This window comes from Hyperolius riggenbachi, chromosome 3, assembly GCF_040937935.1.
Source record: "Hyperolius riggenbachi isolate aHypRig1 chromosome 3, aHypRig1.pri, whole genome shotgun sequence".
Classification (NCBI taxonomy): Eukaryota; Metazoa; Chordata; class Amphibia; order Anura; family Hyperoliidae; genus Hyperolius; species Hyperolius riggenbachi.
This window is the reverse complement of record NC_090648.1, coordinates 44868374-44893986: the sequence shown is the minus strand read 5'-3', so window position 1 is coordinate 44893986 and position 25613 is coordinate 44868374. Positions and strand designations below refer to the sequence as shown.

Below are 25613 nucleotides of genomic sequence, written 5' to 3'. Positions count from 1 at the left end.
CCTCTTTAAAGCTGCTAATGTGTTAAAGGGTAAGTCCACCGGTTGCTCCGTTTATTTGGAGTTCACATTATGTCTACATTTCCTTTCAAGTGGGGCATAATTTGGCAAGCTTTAATACCAACCAGGAGAACCACCTGGATTTTACATTCCAGTGAAGATGCTGGTAGAGAATTTGTAATAATACTGTTCAATCAACACCCAAACAAAGTACAAAGTAGGTGGGAGGGAACCATGCTTGCACTTTAAGGCAGAACTCTATAAAAACAAATGAGTCAATATTATGTGGGTGGACCACAAAGTCATTATGCCAGCACTGCATGACCACACAAGTTTGTAATTTACTGACCACATGTGGCTGCACTTCCCAACATGATCACAAGGTGTCACTGTTTCAAGAAAGGGTGGTACGCTGATATTTAAAGCGAGTGTTGCCCTGCGGGACAGCCCAATCAGCGCGGCTGCTGTTGTACATGGGGTTAGCCGTTGAGAAAGGAGAGTCAGGGGTTCTTGGAACACGTAATCTTGGAGGCTGTAAAGAGGTGGGGTCTTCAGGAAAGTTGGAAGCTCTTCCAGGAACCATATGAGCCGTGGGGTAATGCTGAGAAGATGCGGACTGCGCTATCATCGAAAAAGGTAACGGCTCAGACTGTGGTTGGTGCTCTGCTGGCTGATTCTGAGAGCTTTGCACATGGGGGATCACTGGGTGACGCCTGTTGTGACGGAGAACATTGCTGTAGACTTGGTTCGCAGCTGTAGAATTTTCAGGTATAACTTGGATACTCTGGGGAGGGGCCGAAGTAGAGATGGGGTAGGCTGGATTATCACGCCGAACAGAAGCTTCAGAAAGCCACTGGTTGCTCAGGGGCGGGACATCAGTATATCGTTGAGCGCTTGGCATCTGATTTCCTGGTGCTGACAGATGTGTTCTCTGAATTGCCTCTTCAGGTAGATCTGCGTCTAGAGGAGCCTCATACCCATGGTTGATTGAAGGTGAAGTTCTAGTGTATGGTACATTTGACGTCTGGTCTCTATTCCATAACTGTTGATTGGCTCTCCTCAAACTGAGGACTCTGCTGATAACAAAAGAGGATATATTATGCCAATTTATGCGAACGCCAAGTATTCTGCAAAAATAACCACACCACGTTGTATTTTGCTACAGATCTCACTGCTCTACATAACAGTACAGGGTAGAAACAGATAATTATAACACTACACTGCACAGTGATACAAAGCATATGCTAACAGTAACAGTCTCCCTAAAAATGATCACTGTGCACTGTAAACACAATATAAAGGTGCCCATACATCAGGCGATGAGGGGCAGATTCAACCAAAAGACAGATCTCTCTCTGATCGAATCTGACTAGAGAGATCTGTCAGCTGCCCATACACCGCAAGCCAATTCCCGATCAATTTTACGCTGAAATAGATCCAGAATTGGCCTTGTAACGCTGCATCCTCTACCTAATGTGAAAGCCCCCCCTGTTGCGCAGTGCAGTATACATTACCTGTCCGAGTCCGCCCTGGGCTCCATCCTCCATCAATACACGCGCCCTACATGGTTGTCGGAGTAACATGGACACGTGTGTGGTGTCACACATGCACCCACATGTACGCCGGCAACCATGTGGGGAGCGTGTAGGGATGAAGCCCAGAGCCAGCAGCGGACTCGGACAGGTGATGTATATTACACTGGGCACCGGGGGGCACATTAGACATTAGGGGGGGACAGCGTCGGGAGTTTCATCGCTCGTCCCGATATAGCTCACTGTTACCGCCTCACACCTGATCGAGCACGATGGCCCAACATCTTGCAGCGTGTCTGATCAACATGCTCGGACCGATATTGGTCGCATCGTTGATCGGGTATGTACTTGGCGCCACTAGTTTTCATCCGATTCGATAATTATTGAATCGGATGGTCAATTGGCCGCCAAGTAAGCTGTATAATAAATATCTAGTATACATCAATAAGTCAGGAGTTACAGTTGCTTAAAATCGCATGCGTTTTCCACGATGAAAAAACGTCCTTAAAGGGAAGGTTCAGGGAACTCTTGAAAAAAATAAAAATCCCTATCCACTTACCTGGGGCTTCCTCCAGCCCGTGGCAGGCAGGAGGTGCCCTCGCCGCCGCTCCAGAGGCTTCCGGTCGTCTTCGGTGGCCGACCCGACCTGGCCAGGCCGGCTGCCAGGTCGGGCTCTTCTGCGCTCCATGGCCGGGCTCTTCTGCGCCCCACGCGGGCGCGCTGACGTCATCGGACGTCCTCCGGGCTGTACTGCGCAGGCGCAGAACTACTGCGCCTGCGCAGTACAGCCCGGAGGACGTCCGATGACGTCAGCGCGCCCGCGTGGGACGCAGAAGAGCCCGGCCATGGAGCGCAGAGGAGCCCGACCTGGCAGCCGGCCTGGCCAGGTCGGGTCGGCCACCGAAGACGACCGGAAGCCTCTGGAGCGGCGGCGAGGGCACCTCCTGCCTGCCACGGGCTGGAGGAAGCCCCAGGTAAGTGGATAGGGATTTTTATTTTTTTCAAGAGTTCCCTGAACCTTCCCTTTAATGCTTGACAATGCACAATCGTAGTGCACTGGGAGCAATGTGCATCTTACCGCAGCGACAAAAAGACAGTAGTGCTGCTTTTTATTGCACAATGGGCTTGATTCGCAAAGCCGTGATAAGACAAAATATCACACCTTATCAAAGATATCACACCTTATCAAAGATAACACACCTTATCAAAGATAACACACCTTATCAGAGTAGCATAGGAAGCGCTACAAACCTGCAGGGGCTCAGGGAAGGACAAGTGCCATTGCCAATTAGCAGGCATAAGTTCATAGTGCTCTATATGATACTCTGATAAGGCATGATAACTCTGATAAGGTGTGATATCTTTGATAAGGGGTGATATTTGTTTTATCACAGCTTTGTGAATCAAGCCCAATGCGTGCAATTGCCTATTGCAATAGTCAGCTGCTCCCAGCTGGCACTCAGTCAAGTATGCAGGAAAAATGCTGCCATTTTTCTCTGGACTTTACTTTTCTACTAAAAGCTTTTTTAGTTGACTCTAAACTTTATTCCCATTGATATATTTATTATTTAAAAATGTTAATATGAAGGGAATAGAGCCAGGATAGAAAGGACCAGTATGGTTTGACTTATAAACCATCATATTTTTCTTATGAAATCTTTATTGTATTCTGATTAGAGGTGTGGCAGGTGTGGCAGGGGCGTGGCAAAAGTGTCCTCACTTTCTTATCTCAAAAAGTTGGGAGGTATGTTTAAACCCACAGTTGCTGGTAGTTTGATATAAGAGGGTCCTGTGATTGCACAGGATAGCCATGTAGAGACAGTTGATGCATTTCGAACATAATTGTTGTCTAATCAGAAGGTTAGAAGTGGTAACGGCCAATAAGATGCTACTGATTTTATGTAAGATTGTAGATTGTAATACTTGCAAAGGCAGGGCTCTCCCCCCTTTTGTGTCTTGAAATCATTATACATTTTTTTCATCATGTTTTATATTTTTATTACTGTCATTACCAATTCTGTATTTTGTCACTAATTATGTGTCTTGTATATCGATGTACATTATTGTCTGTATTATTATGTACCCTATGTTCGTGTCTTGCTATGTTCAGCGCCACGGAATATGTTGGCGCTTTATAAATTAATCATCATCATCATCACCATCATCATCATCTAAACATTTTATTTAAACTTTGCAACTTGGACTTGAACCTGTCAAATTGTCAGCTGTTGTATTTGATTGAGACAATTCCAAGCCACCTAAACTTGCATCCAATTGACTATCCCAATGGAGTAGGAGAGGAGTCTGCCTGGTTTGTGCAGTAATCCTACAGGACTAAAAAAGTCCTTATATATTAAAATACCAGCAGAGGTGGGCCTCACTCCCAGTGATTGCACAGGGCTGTATAATAATGCATTGCACTAACCTGAGCGCAGACACAGAAACACAGGAAGTGGAAAGTGGTTCTCAGCTGGAACTACTTGTGATTGTTTCTCAGTAGTCTTTGATGTCTGTTCAGCAAAGATCCCCCCCCCCCCCCCCCATCCATATCTTCTGTAAATCTATTCTATTTTAGTGCTGTATGCAACCAGCTCAAAGTAAATAACACACTGATACAGGTAGTAGAGCAGTCCGAGCACTGTGAAGTATTGTCTTAAAAGGGTTCTTAAAAATGGACACTTACCTGGGACTTCTACCAGCCCCCTGCAGCTGTAATGTCCCACACCGTCCTCCAACGATTCTCCGTTTCCCGTTGCTGGTCCTGGTGTAATTGCGATCCTAGTAAGAGACTGCGGCTGTGCGGCAGTGGCGTCATCGAGAGCTTACTGCACAAACACAGTACAAGAAAACTTCGTACTGCGCAGTAAGCTCCCGATGACGCGATCGGGAGAGCGCACTATTCGTCTTGTAAGCCGAATAATTGACCGGTGCCGGTGGCATAGGACGACGGCGCGGGACATTACAGCTGCAGGGGACCTGTAGAAGCCCCAGATAAGTGTCAGTTTTTATTTTTAACACCCCCCCCCTCCCCCCCTCCTAAAAACCCCTATAAAGTGGACCTGAACTCTTGCACAGGACAGAAGGAAAACAAAGAGAAATGCAAGAAGTTCAAGTCCGCTTCAATAAGACCAGTTCTTACATCATTAGATATTTTCATTAGGCATTATAGTGCCATTCACAGATTTGTTCTAGTAGAAACCATTGAGGAAGGCTATACATGAGCGTTCTGAACCATGACGTGAACTTACTGAGTGGTCTTCCTCTTCCAGCAGATGTGACACAGGAGGACAAATGAACCAAAGATGAAGAACCCAGCGACCACCAACATTCCCAGAAAAGCCGACTGCAGGTTCTTATTTTCTGCAACTGATAGAACACAACTCGTTGGTTTCATATACAGAATTACGACTCCCATACAAGGCTCAAAAATAAGACAGATCTGAAAATGCCTTCTAATAATGGTGAGGCCACGATACTGACTGAACGATTATCGCCAAAGCATACGGACACCACACTGGTAGTTATTACTCGGCCATGCAGATCTCACACACACATACTGAGAGTTCCTGTTGTCATGTAAACATGTACTGGAGATGCTCCTCACCATCCAACCAAGAGGTTTAGGTTATCTTTTATAAGGACACTCAAGCTTCTAAAAGGCTCCTTTTCGATAACTTGGGCATGGAAGTTCTAATTTTCTTTGAACCAGATTAGAAGTGTGTGTCTATTTACTGATGTTTGGGATATGCTCCTTATCTGTCAACTGAATTTGGGAAGAGCTCATTCTTGTTTGACCAAGATTTTGGAAAAAAAAAATCATTTTTTCTAGAGGATGGACGGTGTTTAACCACCCTGGCGTTCTATTAAGATCGCCAGGGTGGCGGCGCAGCAGTATTTTTTGATTATTTTTTTTTAAAATCATGTAGCTAACCTAGCGCTAGCTACATCATTAAAAAAAGAACACAATGTATTCGTGCGCTCACTTCATTAACGTCCCAGTGTTACTAATAACATTAACCAGTCTATAACTTAACCAGCAAAAAAGTTCTCTGGATCGCAGCGCCGTCAATCAAGCATAAGATGTATTTCAATAGATTTCAATCACGACACTGCGCTCACAGTTTCAGAGTTATCTTGTTCCAGAGTTGCCACTCAAAGAAAGGGGGAAACAAAAAAAACATAGCATAATACTGTTTGGTAAAAGAACGTCCAATGACTGATGATGAGATACATGTGTGCCCCCCCCTTTTTTTGGGGACAGGCATGCATCTCGCAGGGATGTGAAGCTATGATGGGATTGGTTGGATGTTCTTTTGGGGAATGGGGAGGTGGACCTGTATACTACTGTGGGGTAACGGGTGGGTGGGGTTCATGCTGGATACAATTATCAATTATGCTATCTGCCAATGTATGGGTACAGGTTTTTTCATCTAGGCCGATCTGAATGTGATCTATTGCAGGGGTTGATTTTAATAATATGAATATTGTAAATAATATGGTTAGCCTGCCATTGTCTATCCTGTATGTTTAATGCTGTAATTATGGTTAAATGCTGAGGGGTATGGGTGGCTCACCGGGGGCTTGAGGAGTGGCTTATGCAATGTAACTCTGTTGTAATGAATATGGTAGCGAATAGACCCCCTTTGCCTGCCAGCCAATCAGCTTGGTGTTCTTGACGGGCGACCAATCAGCTAGGTGGAATATCTAGGTGGGCGTGCAACCTATATGCCATGACATGATGCTGGTGGGCGGGGCGCCGCTAATGACGGAGTCAGCCGTCCGAGTATACGGATCTGCTATGCTATGAGCGAGCGGTGGGCGGTCCGCTGTGGGTGGCTGTAAGCCCCGCCCAATCTGATGTGGCATAGAGTGATAGGGTAAGGGTCTTAGCGCTATTGCACATTCGTGGGATAAGGGCGGAAATTGGTTAGCGGCCATCTTGGGGACGGGCAGTCATGCCGATTGGAGCAGAATGGAAGTCAGGACACGATATAACATGCTGGCCTTGTACATACCTCCAGCCCCTGATGAGTGCGCATGCATGAAACGCGTAGGGCGGAGCTACGGGTGTGGAGAGAGCTGGCGTGGAGGACATTGATTTTATGTTATACTCGTTAAACTTTGGACCATGTGAGTGCACTTTGTTTTAACTTTTTAAATAAAAGTACGTTTTTACGCTATGAGAGGCCTTTCAGTTTGATAGATGATATGGACTATCTGCTCTGATGTGGATCCATCTGCGGGGAGACGACTGCTGTGGTGATGCAATAAGCGAATTTGCTGTCTTATAATGTGGATGGCAATGTGAATAGGTGAGAGTCCACGTGTACTGGTGGTTGGGATATATGGATAGCAGGAAGAGCACTGTGACATCCGGTGGTAACATTAGATGTGTATAGCTGTCTGTGATTTGGCGGCCACGCTATATGGTGAGGACCTGTGAGACACTGCATGCCGGTGGAGACACGCTAGGGCATTATCTAGAGCACATGGTGTTTGGGAAGGAGATATAAGTCCAAACAGTATTATGCTATGTTTTTTTTGTTTCCCCCTTTCTTTGAACAAGATAACTCTGAAACTGTGAGCGCAGTGTCGTGGTGGAAATCTAGCTACATGATTCCCCCCTCCCGGCGGCGTCTTACTCACCTTTCCGATCGCTTCCGCCGCATTAGCCCATCCGGAAATCCCGTTCTAAATGGGATTTCTTGGAGGGCTTCCCCCGTCGTCATGGCGACGATCGTGAGGACGTCATCGACGTCAACGATGTTGTGACGTCATCGGGAGTCCCGATCCACCCCTCAGCGCTGCTTGGCACTGATTGGCCAGGCTGCGCAGGGGTCTCAGGAGGGGGGAGGCCCTTACGCGGCGAGTAGTGGCGCATCGGCGGCGATCGTCCCCCACACGCAGCTAGCAAAGTGCTAGCTGCGTGTTTTTAAAAAAAAAAATTGTTTATATATCGGCCCAGCAGGGCCTGAGCGGCGCCCACCAGTGGTCATGGACGAGCTGAGCTCGTCCGTACTGCCAAGGAGGTTAAAGTGGTTACTCTTGATTAATTTGTGATGAGTATCTCTGGTGCCTACAGTGCATTATGGTAAATCTGGCCCTGCTTATGTCATGTATAGGATGATGGGAATTGCCGTGGGGACCGGCCCAGATCTATCCAACATTACTTCAGGCTCTACTTTATTACCATCAACAAGAAGAGTTTTCCAGTCTACCCCCTGAAGGTCTATATCACCTCACCTGAGTCACCTTCAATGGTCAGGCAGCTCTCCCGGATCAGTCCTGAAGGGAAGGTCACCACCTCACAGCACACCACCTTGTCTGCTTCTTCTATCTCCAGCGTGTAGGTGAGGTCATCCATTCTGTTCAGTTTCGCCATCTTGTAGGTGGGCTGTGTGAAGTTCCCCAGATACGGGTTCTGCACGGCAATGAGGGAGTAATGGCCATCCGAGTGTCGCTCTTTCCAGTGCACCTGGGTCACCTGCTCTTCTGGGACTGCAGCGGTGCAGGAGATGAGGTAGGAGTTAAAGGATTTCTGGGTGGAGTTCACGATGAGGTGAGTGGATGGCATTTGCACTGAGGAGGAAAAACATATTATGTTATCACAATATGACAAAGCCATTGAGATAGATTAGCCACTCAAAGAGAACCCGAGGTGGGTTTGTCAAATCATATTAGGACACATTCTGTATACAATGCCCAGCCTCTGTGTCCTTCCATTCTGCCAGTACCCTCCCTCCCCCCCCCCCCCCCCCCCCAGGCTCTGCTGACCCCCATTTAAAAAAAAGCGCCAGGCTAGCGACACGCAGATTGTCGCTAGCCTGCTCTTTACCTCAGCCTGTCAGTCACCACCACTTCCCTGCCTCCTGTATAGCGTTGCTCCCCCCGCCTGTGTCACTTCCCTCCCCGCCTCCCTAAGCTTCCTCCAATCGGTTTACAGAGGCGAAGGCCACAGAGGCAGGTCATTGTATGCAGTACATGCCTCTGTGTCCTAATACGATTTGACAAACCCGACAAACCCACCTCAGGTTCTCTTTAAAGTGGACCTGAACTCTTGCACATGGCAGGAGGGAAAACATAGGGAAATGCACCCTGTATGTATTCAGAGAGTTTAGCCTGTCTAGTTCCCACTCATATGTGCCTAATCACCACTGTAATTTGATCTCTCAGGTCTGCTTTAACTCTTTCCCTGCCAAGGTAGTGTTAGGTACATTTTGGCAAGCAAGGGCTCCAACTACCAACAATGTACCTAGCACGTTTTTTGGGCAATTTGTCCCCCAGGAAGCAGTGGGGAGGGGGGCAGACATCATTCCTCCCTCCCGCCACACGGGCCCCCCTTCTGTGCCTCCCTGCAGAGTTGGAGCAGCGGTCAGGGTGTAATTACTCACCTAATCACTTGGTCGCTCAATGCCACGTGTCCCCCGCCAGCAGCAGTCTCCCCTCTTCTTCCTGTTTCCTTCATGACGCGCAATTACGCGTCATACAGAGATCAGGCGGCCAGTGGGGAGGGCCAGAGGGAAGTACGCTCGAAGTGGAAGGTACATGGAGGCTGCCATATTTAGTTTCTTTTAAACAATACCAGTTGCCTGGCTGCCCTGCTAATCCTCTCCCTCTGGTAGGTCTGAATCTCACACCTGAAACAAGCAGGCAGCTAATCCAGTCAAACATCTGATCTGCATGCTTGTTCAAGGTCTATGGCTAAAAGTAATAGACATGTGCAGAACAGTCAGACTATAAGCACTGCTTAAAACAAAATAAATTAGGTCAGCCTCCATATCCCTCTCACTTTAAGGCTTGTTCACATCTAGGGGCGTTTTCGGCCTTTTTTCAAGCACAGGTGATTTTCAAAATCGCCCACCAAACGCTTGTGCAATGATCCTCTATGAGAAGGTTCATATCAGCGCGTTTCGTCCAGTTTGCGCTCCACAAAGCTGTGCCTGTACCATTTTTGGGGCGATTTTGGTCTAATGCTGTGATGGCTAACCTTTGCACTGCAGCTGCGACAAGACTACAAATTCCATCATGCCTCTCCCTCCCCGAGTTATGCTTAGAGCTGTCAGAGTATTGCCTCATGGGACTTGTAGTTCCACCACAGCTGGAATGCCAAGGTTAGCCATCACTGGTCTTATGGAAGGTATAGGAAGAGCGCTAAACGCTCACAAAACCGCTTTGTGCAGTAATTGCGTTCCAATCTGCACAGATTTGAATACAGAAACAAAATCCTGCACAGGGCCTGATTTCTGGGAAGGCCAGGAAGGCCACGGCCTAGGGCGATTAAATTAGATAAGATAAGAAGGGCTGCATGACTTGAAGAGAGAAGAGGTCATATGTCAAAGTAAATCATCTCTTCTGGTCCCGCAGCGCAGCCAGCCAGCGCCCTGCTCTGCACTAATAGCTGAATTCCAGAGTTCCCCAATCCCTGCATCTCTCTCTCACTTCCTGATGTGTGAAAACAATCAGGATCAATCATAACTGTCACCTGATAATCCATTCCTTTGTATGATAGACATACAGATCGATGTGAGAAATACCAGAGATTTACATTACAAAGCAGATAGAACTAAGTTCCGCTGAGTTTTAATGCAGGCATTCACAAACATCAGTGAGCTCTGCTAGTTTGTTTACCTCTTTTACAGCTTTGACACTGACCCCAGCAGTTGTTAATTAATTTATCTAATCCTAATTTATGACTGACTGTTTTTCTTTTTTTTTTCCCAGCTAGCAGTGGTCTCTTCTCTTCCTTAGTTAACTCTTTCCTGACTCATTTTCTGTCCTCCAGCTCCTACCATCTATGAGAACTGCAGGAATAAAAATTCCACTATCCGAACTTTGAATAGCAATTCGGATATTTTTTTAAATCCAAAACGCACTATCCGAGCAAACTCTGATTTCCCATCTGAGAGAGAGAGAGATTTTTTTTTTTGAGGGGGGATTTTATGTCCCCACATCAGTAAAAAAAACATGATGCTACATGCCTCATTTACCCCAAAAAACGTTTTAAAGGCAATTTAAATAAGCCTTCTTCAGACTTTGTTCACGTATACTGTCAATATGTTAGAGCACACCACTATATGTACATTCAAAAGAGATGCATAGATAAATGTCATTCAGATGCTTTAAAGTGGGGCTGAACTCTTGCACAGGACAGAAGGAAAACAGAAATGTACCATCTATTTATTTCGAGAGCCTGTCTAATTCCCCCTCCTCTGTGTCACAAGTTCTCTACACTGTGTCACCTGACTGCCACAACATCTAAGCTCATTTGAAAGCAAAGGATGTTAAAAATATGTCTGCTTCCATAAAAGCAGGAAGTAGACACACTGCAGATTTATTGCAGGATTTGTATCAGCTGTAACAAAAATGTTTTTTATTTAAAGGTTATGTTGTTGCATATCTTTTAGAGCAGAGAGGAAGTTCTGAGTTCAGGTCCACTATAATTACAACAGAACATCCAAAGTGGGTCTTGTCAGGATGTTTGCTACTTACCTGTTCTCTGTTTTGGATGGGCTTCTCTCCATTGCACTGCCCTGCCACCTGTTTGTGGCTCCGACTGCAGCCAGTCGCACAGAGGACAAAGAAGCAGCGCATGCTCTGGCCACTCGCGCTCCCTGTTATTTCTCGCACCTGCCCATGGCCGGTACAGTGTTATGCATTCTTGGCAAGTACCGGTCATACATCAGCGTCATTTCTCAAGTATGCATTCCCAGAACACTATCGGCTGCTGTGCACAGTCGGGCAGGAGCGCAAATTACAGGAATTATTTGTTGAATGGGGGGCAGAGCAGCACAACTGAAATGAGCCCATTCAAACCAATGATCGTCAGAGTGTTCGACAAAATATTTTTTTTTTGGGGGGGCTTGGTGACAGCAGGCCTAGGGCACTGGAAAGTACAAATCCGGTCCTGATCCTGCATTAACTCAGAAATATTTGAATCACACTAACCATCCACTAATCAGAAGCCTTTAAAGATTTTAAAACACATTTCAAAATCTTAGATTTCAAAGCAGCAATTCTGATACAGAAAATAACTTTTTTCTGAGCACTTTGGCTCAATGGCAGGTATAGGGAAAATGCTAAACGCTTGAAAAAGTGCTTTGTATAGCGATTTCGTGAGCGCTTTTAAGAATAAATGCATTGTATTTATTCTTTTTCGGGTCAAAGAGTTCACTTCCTGGCTGACGTTAGGAAGGGGTTTAAAATAGATTGGAAATGCTCTACAAAAGCGCTTTGCACAAAATCGTAGCATGCAGTGGAGCGCCGGGAGGGGAAAAATAACACACACAAAAATAAATAAATAAAAAAATTGAAAATCGCTGCAGTCAGCGATTTCATTTTTACATGTGAACAGAGCCTAAGTGTGTTTTTAAAAAGGTACATGCAGACTTTAAAGCTTGTGATGCGATTACTTCAGCTGTGGGTTTGATGGCAGTACAGATATCACCCACTTAAACACGGGCGACAAGCAATCAGCCGCAGTGGAGTTTTTCCTCCCCCTGCCAATTCTTCGGGCGAGACTAACAAACAGGAAACGCCACTGGATGCCGGCATACTATTAGCCGAATTGGTCATGGAACGGTTGCACACTGGAAACAGATTCGTCGATTGTATCGCACCGCAATGCTAAAAATAGCCTTCGGGGATTTCTGCATTAATACGCGGTAATCCCCCTTCTGGCTGACAGCCAAACAGGAAGTGAGGCTCCCTAGCGCTCACTTCCTGTGGCCGAAAAAAGAAATATGGGTAATTATATTGAAAAAATATGCTTCCGTGCATGCACGCCGCAACACCAGCACGAAAAAAAAAAAATCTGCGTTGCCATACACTTACACTACTTCCGGTACGCCATACAAGCTGGCTGCCAATACGCGGATGCCCTAGTGTTGGCCGCGTTACGAGAAAGTCACTTATCCCGCGTATCGCATCCCACTGGTAACGTATGAATGTCCCCCATAGACTTTCATTGCAGAGCGTACGGTAACCCAATGCAATGAAAAAGCCCTGGTGTGAAAGGAGCCTCAATGTCCGGTGTGGGGGGCACTCTGATGTTCCTGGATAGAGATGATCAATGATGCAAATACTTCCAAAATTATGCAAATATATGCAGCTTGAGAAAAAGGAGCAATCAATTTAAACCTGGGTTTAAATGGATTGGTCCATTTTCAAACTGCATACATTTGCATACAAATTTGCATCAACTCAGAAGAATTTGCATCTCTTTGATCATCTTTATTCTTGGATGCCAGAGAGCATTGTCCATGCCAATGACCTTGTCCATTCCTCATCTTGATCCAGGGCGAGCGCTGTAACAACAGCACAGGAGATTTGGGCGCGGCCGGTGACACCATAGGCTGTAAGAGGAATTGGGACTATAGCAGCGCACGGTGAATAACTTTGGTGCCGTCAGAAGACTGAGCTGTAGTTACTTTTAAAACACTGTAATTTGGCCGCCAGCAATAGCTGGAAGCCGAGTTACATCATTACTCAACATCCACATGGACCTGGAGGGGGAATGGTAATTAACGCCGCCAGGACTTGTGCAGGAGCAGGATAAATTATAAATATGGGCATACCAATAGGGGATGTAGCCCATGCGCCCGCGGGGGGGGGGGGCTGCTTGTGGCCGTTTTGGGGGGCTGGAGGGGTCGCAGCATGAGGGGAAAGCTATGGCCACACTCGGCGGGAAGGTCCCCCCCCCCCTCCCTCACCTCGGGCTTTCCCCTCTGCGCTCCCCTCCAGCTTCTATAGCTACACAAGTGCAGCGGAGGGGCGGGAAGCGGCAGGCAAACATACCTTCCGTGTGTTCCAGCGCGGACACTTCTCGCTCTAGTGACTGACGCGACTTCCTGTATAAAACAGGAAGTAGCGTCAGTCACTAGAGCGAGAAGCGTCCGGACGCACGGAAGGTATGTTTGCCTGTCTCTGCCCGCCACTCCGCTGCACTTGTGTAGCTATAGAAGCTGGAGGGGAGCGCAGAGGGGAAAGCCCGAAGTGAGGGAGGGGGGGGGGGGGGACCTTCCCGCCGAGTGTGGCCATAGCTTTCCCCTCATGCTGCGACCCCTCCAGCCCCCCAAAACAGCCACGAGCGGGCCCTGGGGGGAGGGGGCCCGCTCACAATTTCTGCAGTTTCGTCCCTGACCATATACCAAAAATCCTGCGCCCAAGTCTCCTGGCGGCAATTTCATACGTATGCGATCAAGGGACAATGAGACCACAGAGGACCTCGTTTTCCCAAACGATGCTGATATATATTTGCATCACAATGCTTTACTATGTTACATCCATCCTAAACAAAGCACCCCGCACATAATTACCGCTCCCACATCTGTTTGCTTTAGCAGGCCTGATAAAAGCATCTCCCTACTTCAAAAACTAGGCCTCTTTTCTAAATGACTTCAAACACAACGTACGATGAAGATGAAGAAAACCGACTGCCTCTATTTTGCATAACTTCTCTCAAAGAACTTTGTGAACAAAAAACTGTTTTAGTTTTTTTTTCTGAAATGTAAAAAAAAAAAAAAGTTTTCAGAGAGGCGCCAAGAGGAATCCTTAGGGCCCTTTTACACTTAATCAGTTGCTCTTAGTTATAACTGAAAGAAAACTGATTTTCAAAGTAATGCCCATGTTTCCCTATGGCACCTTTTACACCTAACACGTTTTAACTGAAATTTTCTTCCGAATCCACTGCTATGGAAAAAATGCGTACCAGCGCCCACTAATGCACAGCAACTGATTAAGTGTAAATGGGCCGAAACTAAAAATGTCACTTTATCTGGTCATTAGATGGTTAATGCTGCACAGAAGGGATTTTTTTTGTGTGTGTATTTCCTCAAAGTGCTCGTTTCATATGCAAATAATGTCAGCAGGGACTGCGTTATTGTATTACTGCCACAAGCCTTCCTTCTGAGAGAGTTTCACAAGACGGCCGGGGGGGGGGGGGGGGGGGGGAATTCTCTGCATTACAACATTTCAATAGCCCAAACCGTGAAAATCTAGCTGAATATTTACCTCCCGACGAGTCCAGCGACGTCCCCTTGACGACCAGCTATCAGCGATTCCTCTTCTTGCTAGCGACATTACACAACGGGAAATCAAGCAACCATGGTACTTAGCGCGGAGTCGTCGAGGATCTTAAAGATCACATCCGCTGCCACAGTCATTATCGCCACATGACACTAAACGTCGTTCGCGTGATCGTGCGCCTGTACCCATGTGGCGAGATCACAGAAACAACTGCTCATCAATCGAAAAAAAAATGCCGGTTGTCGGAAAAATCACGTGGTGGGTACGGGCTTTAAAGGGACACTTAAAGCGGAACCAAACCAAACGTTTTTTTTTTTTTATTCAAAATATTTAGTTGCACCACTCAGACACATACAAAGATAAATAAACACTCCTTCAAGCCTATGAGCATTTCAGTCAGTGGCGTTCCTACCTAATGGCGCAGGGGGGCGTGGCGCACCGGGTGCCAGACAGCCAGGGGGGTGTCGCCACGACCCCCCTACAACTGACTAAGAAGGGGAAGAGCAGCGCTAGGAGGAGGGGTGACAGCAGGGATAGCGGCGGGGAGGGGGGAAATATCCCCCCCCCTCCCTCACCTGGGTCCCCCTCCTTCTGCCTCTCTTCTCCCCCCAAAAATGCGGGCAGCGGGCCGGGGGCAGTGGGCAGCGAGCAGGCTGGCGCGGAGAATACTCACGTTACTTCCGCGTATCAGCCTGGAACGCTGCGTCGCCATCACGTGCCTCTTCTGCGCCTCCAATCATTGGAGGCGCAGTAGAGGCACGTGACGGCGACGCAGCGTTCCAGGCTGATACGCGGAAGTAACGTGAGTATTCTCCACGACAGCCTGCTCGCTGCCCACTGCCCACATTTTTGGGGGGAGAAGAGAGGCAGAAGGAGTGGACCCAGGTGAGGGAGGGGGGGATATTTCCCCCCTCCCCGCCGCTATCCCTGCTGTCACCCCTCCTTCTAGCTACACCGGGGGGGGGGAGCACTATACTACCTAAACTGGGGGCCACTATACTACCTAAACTGGGGGCCACTATACTAGCTATACTGGGGGCAGCTAAACGGGGGGCCACTATACTAGCTACACTGGGGGCATCTATGGGGGCCACTATATTACCTATACTGGGGGGGGGCACCATACCAGCTACAATGGAGGCAACTATACTATCTAAACTGTGGGCCACTATACTAGCTATACTGGGGCAACTATGGGGGCCACTATACTAGCTATACTGGAGGGCAGCTGTACGGGGGCCACTATACTAGCTACACTGGGGGCAGAAACACTACCTACATTGGGGACAGCAGCTATGCTGCCTATCCTGGGGGCAACTATACTAGCTATATTGGGGCAACTATACTACCTTCACTGGGGGCAACTAGCTACCTATACTGAGGGCAACTGCTAGCTACCTATACTGGGGGCAGTGGCGGCACCGGGGAGGGGGGTGCTTTGGGTGCTGAAGCACCCCTTAAAATTCTCCAAGCACCCCCCAGCGTGAACTGACTTTCGGCATCTAATAGATGCCGTATCAGTTCACCGCAGCGGCAGAGCAGGGCTATAGTAAAATGTCCGAAGCCCTGCTCTGGAGACTTTGGGAGTTGCTGGCTGCAGAGGATCGTGGGAGCTGCGCACTGGATGGAGGCCGGAACAGGAGCTCTGCTGCAGGTGAGTAAATGTTTTTTTTTTTTTAATTTATATTAGCAGCCAGGGGTAGCGTTTATGTTCTGGCTAGGTCTGCTACACGATTGAAGTGTTTCCTGGACAGGTCTGCCACACGATTGCATGTATTTTCTGGTCAAATCTGCTAAATGATTGCATGTATTTTCTGGGCAAATCTGCCGACATGATTGCATGTATTTTCTGGGCAAATCTGCCGACATGATTGAACGTATTCTCTGGGCAAATCTGCAGACATGATTGCATGTATTTTCTGGGCAAATCTGCCGACATGGTTGCATGTATTTTCTGGGCAAATCTGCAGACATGATTGAACGTATTCTCTGGGCAAATCTGCCGACATGATTGAACGTATTCTCTGGGCAAATCTGCCGACATGATTGAACGTATTCTCTGGGCAAATCTGCCGACATGATTGAACGTATTCTCTGGGCAAATCTGCCGACATGATTGAACGTATTCTCTGGGCAAATCTGCACACATGATTGAACGTATTCTCTGGGCAAATCTGCCGACATGATTGAACGTATTCTCTGGGCAAATCTGCACACATTACGTGTATTTTCTTGAGAAAACCTGCACAATTATGTGAATTTTCTGGGAAAGGGTCACCAAAACTTGGGTCCACTGTCTTTGCGTTGCACTTTTAAAGGGAACCCGAGGTGAGAATAATATTGAGGCTGCCATATTTATCTCCTTTTAAGCAATACCAGTTGCCTGGCTGCCGTGCTGGTCCTCTGCCTCTAATTCTTTCAACCACAGACCCTGAACAAGCATGCTTGTTTCTGGTGTGATTCAGTTCACTACTGAAGCCAAATAGATCAGCAGGGCAACTAGTATTGTTTAAAAGGAAATAAATATGGCAGCCTCCATATCACTGTCACAGGAGCCCTGGTGGCTGACCGCAATTAGCCTTCTAAACGGTGCCAGCGCACAGATCGTGCGAACTCTGGTCGCAGTCAATGCGCAGGAACCGTTAAGAATTAGCCGCGGACACACCAGAAGGGAGCCTGTGAGATACGGGTGATTACAACTTCACCCACTGGTTCAGAGTAAACTGCCACCACCGCGGTTACCATGGGACCGTGGAGCCCACTAACTGACTGACTGGTCCTGCGAATAAAACGGTTAAACACACGGTATTCTGTCTCGCCAACAACAAACAAACAGTAGCGTATCTTCAGAGACCCTGGATCAGTTCTGTGTGTGCTGATAAGCAGGGTAGCGGACAGTGAATGACTTGGAGAAAGTCGTTTATTTACACAATATAAATAATTAATATATACAGACAATTATTAAAATCAACAATTATTAAAACAGTAATAGCCAGTATAAAAAATAAAAGAAGGGAGAAAAATACTTAGTTCCTGGAAAGATGTCCTTTTTGTGGGAAAAACAGAGTTCTGGGTTTCAATCAAAGTTCAGAGTTCAGACCAGGTGGATGCCAGCATATCCTCAAGCTGGCACCGATGAGTTCAAGATGTTTTCAGGGTGGAGGACACTGAGTTTGGGTCCTCTGCCATTCTTATGTCCCTGATTCAGTAGGAGGGAGTGAGGGCGGGGAGCCTCACACCCCCTTAGAAGATGAGATGAGCCCTCCCCTTGTCCTGGGGACTAGAAATCATATCTACCCATATATGGGCTCTATCTCACAGAACCGTACAGGTCAGGGCAGATTTATTAACATTTTCAGGTCTGTCTCGATTTACCCAGCGCCCTGATACCAGACATGAGGGGTGGGACCCCTGTGGTATCATCAGGGCACTTTCAAACTGCCTAACTGGCAGTCCTTACCTCAGAATGTTCTGAAACTTCCTCAGAACCAGCACCGGGGCTCATGCTACACTTCCCCCACGTTTGGCGAAGCTGCCATCTCAGGAACCCTAGAAATATGACAGATCTAGGAAGTTATGGATATGCTATGAGACTCAGGTTATTCCCAGGCAAAGTCTCTTTGAAGTTTGGGGCAGCCAGCTAGGTGTCACCTCCCCTGCTGGGAGGGAGCCAGCGGGTCTGGTTTTCCCCCAACTAGATTGCTTCTGCCATGGTGCTTGTCACCTTATACCTGATGGATGGGCCATCAGCACAGCTTGAAGCCAGGGACTCTCCGGGGCAGATTAGGCTCAGGCTCATTAGCATATCAAAAGAGCCATCCAGCATTTGAGCTGGTGCTCTCTCTCTGCTGAGAAAAGACTGCAGACCTCCTACACAATCAACCCAGATTCTATCGATCTGAAGCGCAATCGATGCAGGGAATAGAGTGCGATCGCTTTTTCTTCACGGGCGGTTACAGGACGCGCCTGCGGCCCCGCAACCGTCCGTGACAATCACTCTCACCCGGATTCACGTCAAATTACAGTTAGCTCCGCCCTCATCCGGTCATGGCCACGCCCATTTTTTGCCGCGGCGAGCTTCGCGCAACGCATGTTATAGCGCCACCCATTTTTTGCCCCTTTACTTTTTGGGGGGGGGGGGGGGGTCTTATAATACCCAGCACCGGGTGTCAAATGCCATAGGTACGCCACTGATTTCAGTGCATGCTTTTCACAACTAGGGTTATACAGGTTGCAGCCATTACTTCTGAGATTAGTAGGAGGTTTTAGATCATGGGTGTGTTTGTCATCAGCTACCCTCCCTCACAGGGGCATAGTCTATGTGAAATATCACACAAGCTGAGATCACCTCCCCTGTGACATCATCAGTAGCAGCCTGTGTTTTGTTTTTGATTTTTATCTCCTCCACCAGTCTGCCGGATTCTGTCCCGGCAATATGAAAGGAAGGGAGGGGTTCCCTCAAATGTAAAATATTTTATATTTTTCATCATGCAGCTGAAAAAAGGCTGCTATTATTATAATTTAGAAAATATATTTTATTTCTGAAATCTTTATAAATTTGGGTCCACTTTAAGCCTGGAATTTAAAAAAAAATCAGTTTTACTTACCTGGGGCTTCTACCAGCCCCCTGCAGCCATCCCGTGCCCTTAACGTCACTCCCGGATCCTCTGGTCCCGCGGTAACGCGTGCAATGATACGAGTGGCGGCCCACTGACTCCGAGACAGCAAAAAACTAAACTACCTGGTGGCGGGGAACCAGAGGATCCGGAAGTGACTGCGAGGGCACGGGATGGCTGCAGGGGGCTGGTAGAAGTCCTAGGTAAGTGAAACTCATTTTTTTCAATTGGGTTTAGGTTTCCTTTAAGTGTCCCTTTAAAAGAGCTGTGCAAACTGATGCATTCTGGTAGTTAAAGAGGAATTGTAGTGAAAATAATGTAGTTAAAACATTTTAATTATTATTCTTATTTAGTCAGTGTTTGCCCATTGTAAAAACTTTCCTCACCCTGATTTATATTCTGAAATGTATTACAGGAGGTGAACTGACGTCTTTAGTCCTGTCAGGTGCATTTCTGCATAATGTTTGTTTACTGAGAGCTCTGAAGCCAGTAGAGAATATACATGGTCTCCCAGAATGCTCTGGGGATAAAAGATTCCGCTCATCTAATCAGCCTAAACTATGCATCCATTTTAGTAGAGATTTACTGGAAGATACCTTCGATCTCTCTGCAGAAGAAGCTATTTTTGGATTTACTGACACAGGTGGGAGTAAAAGTAGTATTTTAATTAAAGAAGTAGGTACCAAGGTTGCTAAAAAAAAAAAAAAAAAAAAATGATAGACAAGTGGAAATAACCAATCCCCCCAAGCTTGGATGAATGGGTCTGTAGAATGGACCAGCTGTGTGGTGGCAGTACTCTTGTAGTTCAAGATACGGAGGAAGACGAAATGGATTGTGGTGGATGTGAATGGGCAAGACCGTACAGTAAGTAATTACAGAAAGGTATATAAACAAAACATAAATATATACACATTTTCGGGATAAAGGTATGCAGGGCATGAGGCGGGTGGGTAGCAGGATATTGGGTTTTCGGTGTGTTTTGGAAAGATTGTGGATTAAGAGTTGGCTGGATGAGGGCTGAATGTGCATATGTATATGCGGAAGCTAGAATCCCTGCCCATCGTCTTAAAGGGAAGGTTCACGGTGGTTTAAAAAAAATTGCTAATCCACGTACCTGGGGCTTCCTCCAGCCCGTAGCAGGCAGGACGTGCCAACGGCGCCGCAGCGCAGCTTCCTGGGCTCCAAAATGCGCCTCACGAGGGCGCGCTGATGTCATCGGACGTCCTCCGGGCTGTACTGCGCAGGCGTAGTAGTTCTGCACCTGCACAGTACAGCCCGGAGGACGCCTGATGACGTCAGCGCGCCCGCATGAGGTGCATTTTGGAGCGCAGAAGAGCCCGACCTGGCAGCCGGCCTGGCCAGGTCGGGTGCGCCACCGGAGGAGACCGAGAGCCTGCGGAGCGGCGCCGAGGGCACGTCCTGCCTGCTACGGCCTGGAGGAAGCCCCAGGTAAGTGGATTAGCATTTTTATATTTTTTTTAAACCACTGTGAACCTTCACGTAGGCGAGCTGGGACAATTGAAATAGTGCAGCCATTTAGGAGAGGGGAGGATTGGGCAATGAAAGGGTGATTAGAAGATCCAGTTAATTCACATAGAAATGTATAAGCGCTACAAGAAAAATGACATAAATATTACACAAACGATGATGATAGCATTACCCAGCGATGGCACACAGCCACTTAAGGCTGATAGGCCTCTAGCTGACAAGCTTTCCGCATTTAGTGTGCATCTGAGTTTAAAAAAACACTGGGAGGGTGAGGCTACATAGAAATATATTGCCATAGGAATGTATATACCTTAACTTCTCTAAATTTGCGATTTCCACAAACGCCGATTACAGATTCTGTAAATTTCCATTTTTTGTTTGGCATTTTTGTTAATAAATTTATGTCATATTAAAAAAAGAAGAGTTTTTTTTTATGCGGAATGTTGTAAATTTTACAGATGTCCGCTATTATACGGACATCTTTGATGCTCTCTTTGATCGGCCAAATACTTCCGAGTTGGAAGTATTGGACCAATAAGAGAATGCAAAAGTTTACCGAAGAAATCTGAATACCATGGTTATTTTAGAGCAATCACAAGACTCGGATACTACCTTCTTTGGATGAGTGTGTATATACGTATATATAAACAAACTAGTGGGCCTAAGTCTGTTACAATAACAGTCTCTAGGCCACCCTGACAACCCCCGTCACCGACCGCATGTCTCCGCACCTGCATGCCCGCCCCCTGGCATCGTCCTCCTGCTCTAAAGTCCACCCGCGGTAGACAAAAGCACGGACAACAGGAGGAGGACGCAGCCACACAGGCATTTTATTAGGTAGGATTGGCTCACTGTGGTGATGGAGGTCTATATGATTATTAACATTTATACCACTAATACACTTATTGGTCTGTTTTGAATTTGGTGTTCTGTATATCAGTATTTGGTGATGGTTCCTTTGGTCTTGGTATTTTTTCACCCGAGGTGGTCTAAGTATGATGGTGCTAATGAGCGGTTTTCCTTCCTTATTGTCATTCCCTCCTCCCTCTCTCTCTGGCCGAGTATATTAAACCCAAAGAAGATTTCATTGAGGCCCTGTTCACAGCGGTCACTTGCATTGCAGAATAATTCTGCTTGTCAACTCACTGCCCGTACAGTGGCGTAACTAGAACTCATTGGGCCCCCCTGCAACACTTTGGATGGGGGCCCCCCTTGACCCTACTGAACACTGAATAGGGACTGTCTGCAAATCTGTGTACGATTCCTTATCAGTGGCTGAGCAGATGCAGTCATTAGAAAACATTTGTAGAGAGCAGATTTTTTTTCTCTATACCCTTAGTTGTCAGTCTCTTAAGGACAGGGAAAAAAAACTACTCCCCCCACGGGGCCCCCTGCAGCTGCATTCTTTGCAGGGTCTATTGTTACGCCCCTGTGCCCATACAATTCTATGGGCCTGTTCACAGCACTGCATTGTAACTGATTGCGTTATTCTAACTTGCTCCATGCAGGCTTTGTATTAGACTTTGTCCAGTCTCCACTCATAACACACTAGTAGACCCAAGCCTGTTTTAAAACGGGCTCTAGGTCTATCTTTTCACAGTGTGCATGCGCGCACAAGCGCCCACTGCTCGTGTGCGCGCGCACCCGTCCCCCCGCGCACAGGCCGGCACGCCTCACTGGCCCCGTCCTGTCTCAACGGCTGTCTGGGTCCATGCTCCGCACATGCGCAGTAGCAAAAAGCACGGACCCAGCTACACAGAGACAGGCACGCTGCCTGGTAACTGCTTACTGCTGCTTGGTAACTGCTGAGCACACAGCTCAACAGTCCGTGGAAAGCATAGCAGGCCTTTGATATGAGCGACCGGAGTGGTCGCTCAGGGCGCCGGCTTCCAAAGGGGCGCCTATAGCTGGTTGCCTATACTGAGGGCACCTACACCTGATTTCCTATACTGGGGGCACCAATAGCCTGGCTACCTTTACACCTGGCTACCTATACTGGAGGCACCTACGCCTGGCTACCTGTACTGGAGGCACCTATGCCTGGCTACCTGTGGGGGGATGGAGACCTTCAACTGACTTCCTATACTGGAGGCACCTATGCTTGGCAACCTATATTGAGGGCACCTACACATGTGATCCTATACTGTGGGCACCTATACATGGCTACCTACCTATACTGTGTCTGAGGGCACTTGAGGGGGGGGGGGGGGGATAGCCGCACAGCGGCTATGACGCGTGGTGCAAATCGTCAGTGCTGTGCTATCATTCTAAATGGGGGGGGGGGGGGGGAGGCGGATAACTGTACCACTAATTGTTTTTATTAATATTCCTGAAGGGTTTTAGCCTTAATTTTTAAGTGTATTCAGGATAGTGCACTCTTTCCATCCGTGTCACAGAGATCTGAGCATTTGGCATGATGTGTCACAACGTCAAAAAGGTTGGGAACCACTGTCCTAGGAGATATCTCAGGAGAAAAGGGGAATTGCATATGGGCCTGTGTGTGTGTATACATGCATGCGTGTATATGCACGTGGGAAGAGGATGAAGGGGGGGCACAAAAATCAGTTTTCAGGGCGCTGTGAAACCTAAGGCCGGCCCTGGTGGAAGGGAGGCCTCAGAGTGGTATTATACTCGCATATCGTCAATGGTCTAAAGCATTAAACACCGCATAAAATTAAGGGTAAAAACTGGCTAAACATTTGAAGGTTTTTCAAGGTACTGGAGGGCTTCAAACGCAAGCCTTTTAACTCATTAAGGCCTCTTTTCCACAGACTGTTAAACTGTGTGCTCAGCAAGCAGTTGCCAGGCTGAAGTGAGCAGTTACCAGGCAGCAGTGAGCAGTTACCTGGCAGTAGCCAGCAGTTGTGAGAGTTTGAGAGGCATTTCACCGCCTATCAACAGTCCATGGAAAGGAGGCCTTAGAGCTCTTTTCCATAAGCAGTTGATAGGCAATGAAAAAACAGTCGAACTCTCCCAACTGCTCGCTGCTGCCTGGTAACTGCTTACTGAGCACGCAGTTCAGCTGCCTGTGGAAAAGGGTCCTTAGCTGCGAATTGATAAGCTTGCCTTTGCCAACCAGCTTCATCAGATTGTATTGGAAGTATACAAATCTGTGTAAACAAGGTAGAAAAGTTCCTGCTGTATCCAGGTGGGACGCAGATAACTTTCTCTCCTTTATTTGCTCACTAATTACTTCATCAGGAGTCAATGGGATCATTTGTCCTGCAGCACAATGATATCATTTAGCTTCAGTGAGGTGTAATCAGAGCAGTCTTATTTCTTTCATTTTTTTTTATTATTGTTTAATGCATTACAGCAAAAAATTAATTTTGAGTGTAATCCCACGTTAATAATAATTTTCCTACTTCCACCAAGTGTGGCGATGACCACACTTCTCCAGATTACCATACACTAATAGTCACCCACCTTTCCATCGCCCCCTCATTACGTATGCCATACCTGGACAAGCTCCTCCGAGCAGAAGGGCGACGATGACCAGTATCTTCCCCATGCTGGTGCTGAGGCGATGAACGCTTCTGTAGACAGGGCAGGAAGTGTGAGGTGAAGGTAACATAGCACAGGAAGGAGGGGGGGATGTGGAGAGAGAGTAGGTGGTGAGAGAAAGAAACGAGACTGACAGAAAGTACACAAGAAGTAGTCACAGCGCCACCAGATCGGAGCTGCTCGAGGCTTCGATCAGGACGTAGCCAGCCGAGGTCACGTCTTTCCTCTGCAGCTTCAGCACAGACGCCTGGTTGTTTTCTCCCACCAAGCAGGGAACAGAAACGCTGCCCACCAGATGGTCCCGGCCCCACCGGGAGTGCCACACCTGAAATACATCAGAGACATACAGTCATGTGACAAAATCAGGACACCTTAAAGCAGGGGTCGCAAACTCGCGGCCAGCGGGCCATTTGCGGCCCTCGATACAATATTTTGTGGCCCTTGCTGGCAAAAGCCTTCTTATAGTTCGCTTCAGTGCTCCCAAGTAATCCGCTGCAACCCCGCCGCTAAACAAGGGCTGCAGAGCCCCCAAATCGCCCGGGGGGCAATCCGCCGGCATTTCCTAGAAAGGGGCAGAGCTTTCAGCTCTGCCCCTCCTGATGTCAATCGCCGCACGGATCGCCGCCTCTCCCCGCCCCTCTCTGTTAAGAAAGAGTGAGAGGGGCGGGCAGAGGTGGCGATGAGCCGCGATTGTGAAATTCCTTATGCGGCCCAGCCTCATCCTGACTTTGCCTCCTGCGGCCCCCAGGTAAATTGAGTTTGAGACCCCTGCCTTAAAGGAATACCGAGACGGGGAGGGAAGTTTAGATTTACTTACCTGGGGCTTCTTCAGGACCCCTGCAGTCTATCTGGTCTTTCGCTGTAGTTCCGAGCCCCTCCAGGGCTTTTTGCTGGCAACTCTGAAAGTGTTGGAGGCTTCTGCGCATGCACTTGCCTGTCCACGCGCCTCCTTGATTGTGCGCACATGGTCGGGAGAATTCAGTGCTTGCGCAGTTCACAAAGACTTTAAAACTGTGCATGCACAGAACACTATGGGAACACAATTACTGAGACGGGCAGACGGCAGGTCCAGCGCTACCATAGAGGCAAAGGGGGCAATCCCCCCAGGGCCACAGAGCATGTAGAGGCCCCCAAGGTGTCTCAACTGTGGCTCCCCAGTGCCTCTGCAGAGTCTTTGGCGGAGTAGCATCTCACCTGTGCTGGCGGGAAGGGGAGACCCTACACTGCCAGAGACACTGCAGGGGCCCCAAGATATACAGTTAAGTTGGGAGGCGATTGGGAGGGATGATCCACAGCCGCCTCAGGGGTCCAGGAGGGAAATTTAGCCCCATTGTTACTAGTACCGGCCCTGGCGGACAGGGGCATTCATGTGCAGTAGCTGAATCTTGCGGAAGGGACATTGGCACCCTGAAGGGAATCGGAACTGCAGAGAGGGACCTGATAGACTACTGGG

At 47.8% G+C, this 25613-nt stretch overlaps 2 protein-coding genes across 3 annotated transcripts in view; both read right to left on the bottom strand.

Moving 5' to 3' along the window:
- LOC137562583 (uncharacterized) lies at positions 1 to 24315 on the bottom strand. Of its 2 annotated transcripts, none has more exons than XM_068274070.1 (4): positions 24116 to 24315; positions 7773 to 8108; positions 4778 to 4895; positions 1 to 1073 (listed from the first exon to the last, which is right to left on the bottom strand). In XM_068274070.1, exons 1-4 carry the CDS (start codon positions 24228 to 24230, stop codon positions 392 to 394), a joined length of 1251 nt encoding a protein of 416 aa, XP_068130171.1. In that variant the 5' UTR covers positions 24231 to 24315; the 3' UTR covers positions 1 to 391. The 2 variants fall into 2 exon arrangements, with proteins under 2 accessions (XP_068130171.1, XP_068130172.1); XM_068274071.1 differs by having other exon boundaries at positions 1 to 1070.
- Positions 24121 to 25613, bottom strand: part of LOC137562582 (calpain-5-like) — a 41623-nt gene continuing 40130 nt past the window's right edge. Inside the window, exons 13-14 of the mRNA XM_068274069.1 lie at positions 24295 to 24485; positions 24121 to 24192 (exon numbers count right to left, since the gene is read on the bottom strand). Of these exons, the coding sequence (XP_068130170.1) occupies positions 24315 to 24485 (171 nt within the window). The 3' untranslated portion in view covers positions 24121 to 24192; positions 24295 to 24314. The remainder of the gene's footprint in view (positions 24193 to 24294; positions 24486 to 25613) is intronic.